This window comes from Patella vulgata, chromosome 1, assembly GCF_932274485.2.
Source record: "Patella vulgata chromosome 1, xgPatVulg1.2, whole genome shotgun sequence".
NCBI lineage: Eukaryota > Metazoa > Mollusca > Gastropoda > Patellidae > Patella > Patella vulgata.
This window is the reverse complement of record NC_065879.2, coordinates 85981094-85986424: the sequence shown is the minus strand read 5'-3', so window position 1 is coordinate 85986424 and position 5331 is coordinate 85981094. Positions and strand designations below refer to the sequence as shown.

General features: G+C 38.3%; 1 protein-coding gene across 1 annotated transcript in view; it reads right to left on the bottom strand.

The window, feature by feature from the left end:
• Nucleotides 1-2881: 2881 nt before the first annotated feature.
• The window catches only part of LOC126820367 (X-ray repair cross-complementing protein 5), a 34318-nt gene continuing 31868 nt past the window's right edge, over nt 2882-5331 (bottom strand). Inside the window, exons 19-21 of the mRNA XM_056102621.1 lie at nt 4545-4641; nt 3838-3971; nt 2882-3230 (exon numbers count right to left, since the gene is read on the bottom strand). Of these exons, the coding sequence (XP_055958596.1) occupies nt 3216-3230; nt 3838-3971; nt 4545-4641 (246 nt within the window). The 3' untranslated portion in view covers nt 2882-3215. The remainder of the gene's footprint in view (nt 3231-3837; nt 3972-4544; nt 4642-5331) is intronic.

The following is a 5331-nucleotide window of genomic DNA, read 5'->3' as shown; positions in this document are numbered from 1 at the left end:
TTCTGTGTTTTTATGTTGTATGATGAGGGGGTTGGGTGACCGGATGGTTTAACAAGTGGGCTTTAGATTATAATAAGGTCTGTCGTTGAGTCAAGTGGCATGGTTTTGATCTTGTTCTTTAATTTAGGGGGGTTGGATGGCCGAATGGTTGGCACGCGCGCACTGTATCATACGGTCTGTCATTGAGACAACTGGCGGGGTTTCGATTCCCCGGTTGTACAAGCCAAGGAGTAGGGTTGCCTGTCCAACCTCGTGTGTTTTCTCCGGGTCCTCCAGTTTCCTCCCACTGCTAAAGACCCCTACACGCAAGTGAATTATTGAAATAAAATTGAACCATGTGTTAGTCCCAAAATGACCTAGTTTGTGTCGAGTGGACGTTAAACCCCATTTCTCTCTCTCTCTCTGTTCATGAATTTAAAAAATATTTCTGAATGGGATTGTATTTAACCCTTGTGCACTTTGACCATCCCATAACATGCACAGCTGTCACAACCACACAAATTAGTGAATAGTTCTATAATAGAGAAAGATATTTACATATATCCTGCCCCTGAGTTCACAAAGCATTCTCAGACATGAATTTACTCAACTTTCAATCACTGTTTATGATAAATATCTTTGATCCAGAAACACAAAACTTTGCACATAGTTTCTTATTGATGTATTTGATTCATTAAAACAACAAAAGTTTTATAAAGGGCTATATTTTAGTTAAAATAAAGCACACAATTTTGAGTAAATTCTTAACTTAAGCCTAAGAATGCTTTGTGAACTCAGGGCCCGGTGTTTCGAGACAACAGTTTCAGTCTATCCAGGATTATATTAGTATTAATATATCACTTTTATCCAATTTTCTTCAATGAACTACAGTAGTCATTATTTACATTCAACAAGTACTAAAGGGTTAACTTGGGTAGTCTTATATTTACATGTACCAAGTACTAAAGGGTTAACTGGAGTAGTCAGTATTTACATGTACCAAGTACTAAAGGGTTAATATCCACTTTCACCAAGGGTCATATAGCAGACATGTACCAGGTCTATTCTTACTGGAATCGATTCTTACAGGGAGCCATGGTGGCTAAGTGAGTAAGACGCTGGGTCACTCCCGATGTTGGCCGAGAAAGTTCATCAAGATTTTCCGGCGTGGTTTCCCATTGTCACTGGTGCAGGAAGGAGGGCCGACAAGGACAACTGTCTAATCATTCAAATGGAACGAAACACTGAGGTCCCTTGTACACATTGCCTTAAGTTAATGTCTGGCTTTTTTGTCTTGGGAACAAAAACTTTGAACAAATATCAAGTCAGTCTGATGATCACTTCAGTTGATCTAGTTAAATGGGGAATGGACAATATACCACCTTTCAAGGTGAGCGTATAAAAAATAGGGTGCTTGCATGAATAATGGGCATTATGGAGATAAATGAATCCACATTTAGGGTTGGATGAATGTTTAAAAAGAGTTTTACAAATTTCCGATAATTACTATATTTATACGCCCACATGGAGAGAGAGAGAGAAATGGGGTTTAACGTCCACTCGACACAAACTAGGTCATTTCGGGACTAACATATGGTTTAATTTTATTTCAATAATTCGCTTGTGCGTAGGGGTCTAAGCAGTGGGAGGAAACCGGAGGACCCGGAGAAAACCCACGAGGTTGGACAGGCGACCCTACTCCTTGCCACGTACAACCAGGGATTCGAAACCACGGCAGTTGACTCAATGACAGACTTTATGGTACAGCGTGCACGTGCTAACCATTCAGCCATCCAAACCCCCCCCCCCCCCCCCGCCCACATGGAAATGTGGTCGTATATTGCCGTCGCCCCCGTCCGTCTGTCGGTCGATCTATCGACAATTTCTTGTGAACACTCTACAGACTACATTTATTTTCGTTGTTGCTCTTGAACACTTTTATCTAGGCTAAAAGAAAATCACAATCTTTATCCAATTCTCCAATGATGTACCTGTGGTAGGTGTGTGTTTTGTTGCCTGGCAACCTATATTTTTTTTTTACAAAAGTGCTAACTGTTCAACCATTATGATAGAAGGTTATGTAGTGCGAGACGTTTGATCAGACAAGATTTTTAGGTGGAAGAGGGGGGAAATTCCCCACTGTCAATGTTACTAGTGTACACATCTATTTCAGGAAGATATAACTTATATTGGAGTGGTTCTCCTAGTCAGTGGTGCAGAACAGAGGATGTGGCAAGGGACAATATATATGTATAGTCGTTCGGATGGGACCAAAAACCGAGGTCCCACGTACACAATGTCGTGCACATAAAGGAACCTGTGACAGTTGGAATTTGTAGCGCCGCTGCCCAGGCAAAATTTCCCTCACAGCACACTGTATGGCGTAAGCCTGTCTTCATTAGCCCAGTCGGAGCAGAACATTAGGACGTTAAACCCCATTTTATTTCATTACTTATAATAATTTAGCGTTTTAAAACAAATAACTAACAAGTTTTAAAACAAATAACTAACAAGCCGGGGCCCTGTTTCAGGAAATTTTAACAAAAGATAAAATCCAAATTTTAGTAGATACTTCAATTTTGATTGGCTAAGCACTAAAATCAATCTAATATTATCCAATCAAATTACTAAAATTTGGATTTTATCTTAGTTAAAATTTCGTGAAACAGGCCCCAGATCATTTACAATAGGTTTATTTGTGGGAAAATGAAAAAGTCTATGTGTGTAGAAGTGCTCTTTATCAGCAGATACATCAATACGCATTCTGGACACAGAGATCCATCTACTTCATACTACGAGAATAGATCTCTGCCCTAAATGGTCGCCATATCCAAAAGTTAGTATACCTTTTTGTAATGCGGTTCTACTCCGTTTCACATCTGTCATACACACAAACACAAAATAAACTTTTTAAATTTTATTAAATGGACGTAGAGTAAATACTTAACAAAATTCTCAAAGTATACTTAGTGATTTCGACTAAAATCGTCGATTTATGACTTAAAATGTCGGTCAACTAGCTTAGTGTCTGTTCTCAAGCGGAGCTAATTGTAGACAGGCAGCCTATGTTCAGTATAATTAAGATATTCACTAGTTACACTATCAATAAGTCTATTTTTAGAAGTAGATACAGTGAAATGATATTTATTCTGTGAAAAACAATTGTAAAATTGGGCTGGTGGGAGTGGTAGGAATGTTGCTGCCTTTACTGTAGAGTTACTCCCCTTTTGTTCCTCTCACATCATATCCAACTGAAATAGAGTAAATGAAAAGTATCATTCGGCACACCTCGGTTGTATCCAGAATTCTCTCATTGGACTTACTTTCAAGTTCCTGGCGCCCATGAAGATGTCTGTGCAAGGTATTGAGGCTTAGTGCCATCGAAATTAGAATCACTTTTGCAAACATGAACATTTTTGCACGCTACACAATGACCTTATGTATATCTAGCTTATGCCAAGTGAAACAGGCCCCTGGCATCATAATGGATCCTTTTGCCACTGGTATTTGGGGATGAACCATTGGCAAGAAAAAAAAATTGGGTTTAACATCCACTCAACACAGACTAGGTCATTTTGGGATTAACATATGGTTTTATTTTTTTTCAATAATTCACTTGCGTGTTGGGGTCTTAAGCAGTGGGAGGAAAATGGAGGACCTGGAAAAAAACCCACGAGGTTGAACAGGCTACTCCTTGTCACTGACTCAATGAAAGCTCTTGCGATCCAACACACACACATGTTAACCATTCGGCCCCCCACGTGGTAAACCACTAGACCACCCAACCATAGCCCCCCACCCTACCCTTGTCTCAAAATGACAAAATGTTCCCATGGAAACTAAACAAAATATATTTACCAAATCATCTGCATCATCTTCTGGTTCCATTTTTGTTTCTTCTTCAACTTTAACGTCTGTCATGAAGGCGTTTGCGTCTGCTTTTGAGATTTTACTAGATTCACATTCCATCTTAGATATTAAACCTTGTTTATCTAAATAACACAAAAATAACATGTAATTTTACTACATGTATATTCAAACTCCATTTTAGATACAACCAGCGGCTGCCAGGCAGGATACGCCCACATTTTGCAAGAGATGGATAGAGAACAAGCTAAACAAAAAGCAATTTCTCGTACAATCAAGGGCCATAATTCAGGAATTTATGATCCGATATGCACGAATATCAACAGAATCTAAGATCTTTGGGTTATAAACATGCATTCCAAGTGTCATCAAAATCAGATCAAAATTGTGACCTCTAGAGTATCCACAAGCTAAAAATGTGATTTTTTGTACAATCAGGGGCCATAATCCATGAAGTTATGGTCCGATAAGTTTTGTCAAAATCGAATAAAAATTGTGACCTGTAGAGCGTGCACAAACAAATTGTGGACGGACATCATGTTAAAGAACCCTTGTCTGTTGGAATTCGATATAAGAGTAGGCTATAGCCCACCGGTCCAGGCAAAATATACCCGTCTTCATTAGCCCAGTCGATGCAGAAAAGTAGGACGTTAAACCCCATTTCTTTTGTGGTTTACGAATGAAGACAAACATCTTACCTATAACAATTTGATCCCAGAAATCTCTCTTTCCTTTACTGATTAATATGTCTTTAAAATCTTTAATGAAATTATTATATGTCTCTGGTTTGGATTTCTGAAATAATAAAATTATGTTACAAATACATAATTATTTTAGGCCATCTAAAGGTCAATCTGATTCAAACACAGTTCTTATTTCGTTTTGTTTTTTTATAGTTGAAAATTTTGTTTTACTTGTCTTTACTACACTAGTATCTGGGGCCTGTTTCACGAAAATTTAACTAAAGATAAAATCCCAATTTTAGTAGATACTTCAATTTTGATTGGCTAAGAACTAAAATCAATCTAATATTATCCAATCAAATTACTAAAATTTGGATTTTATCTTAGTTAAAATTTGGTGAAACAGGCCCCAGGAAGAGTTATATAACAGGCGTTCTACTTGATGTGAGGCATTAGCCGATGAAACAGTCTGTTACGGCCAGTTGTTGGATTTTTTATGCACAGAACTGTGGGTAAACCACTAGAAACTTCGACGCTGATTGATTAATCAATGTCTGACGTCATAGGGTCAAAATCTGCTCGTATTACCTCTGATGCGACCTATCGCCACAACTGGTCAGATCTTCATGTAGTGTAGGTCATCGAAAGTATAAAAAATGAAACGAAATATAGATCTGTATTATAATCAGATTGTATAAAAGAAATATTCTGGTTCTCGGGTAATCCTGTGGTAGCTCAGTGAGTTGGACATTGGCTTGCTAACATGGCGGTCCCGTGGTCGATTCCTGAATTGCCCGAGAAT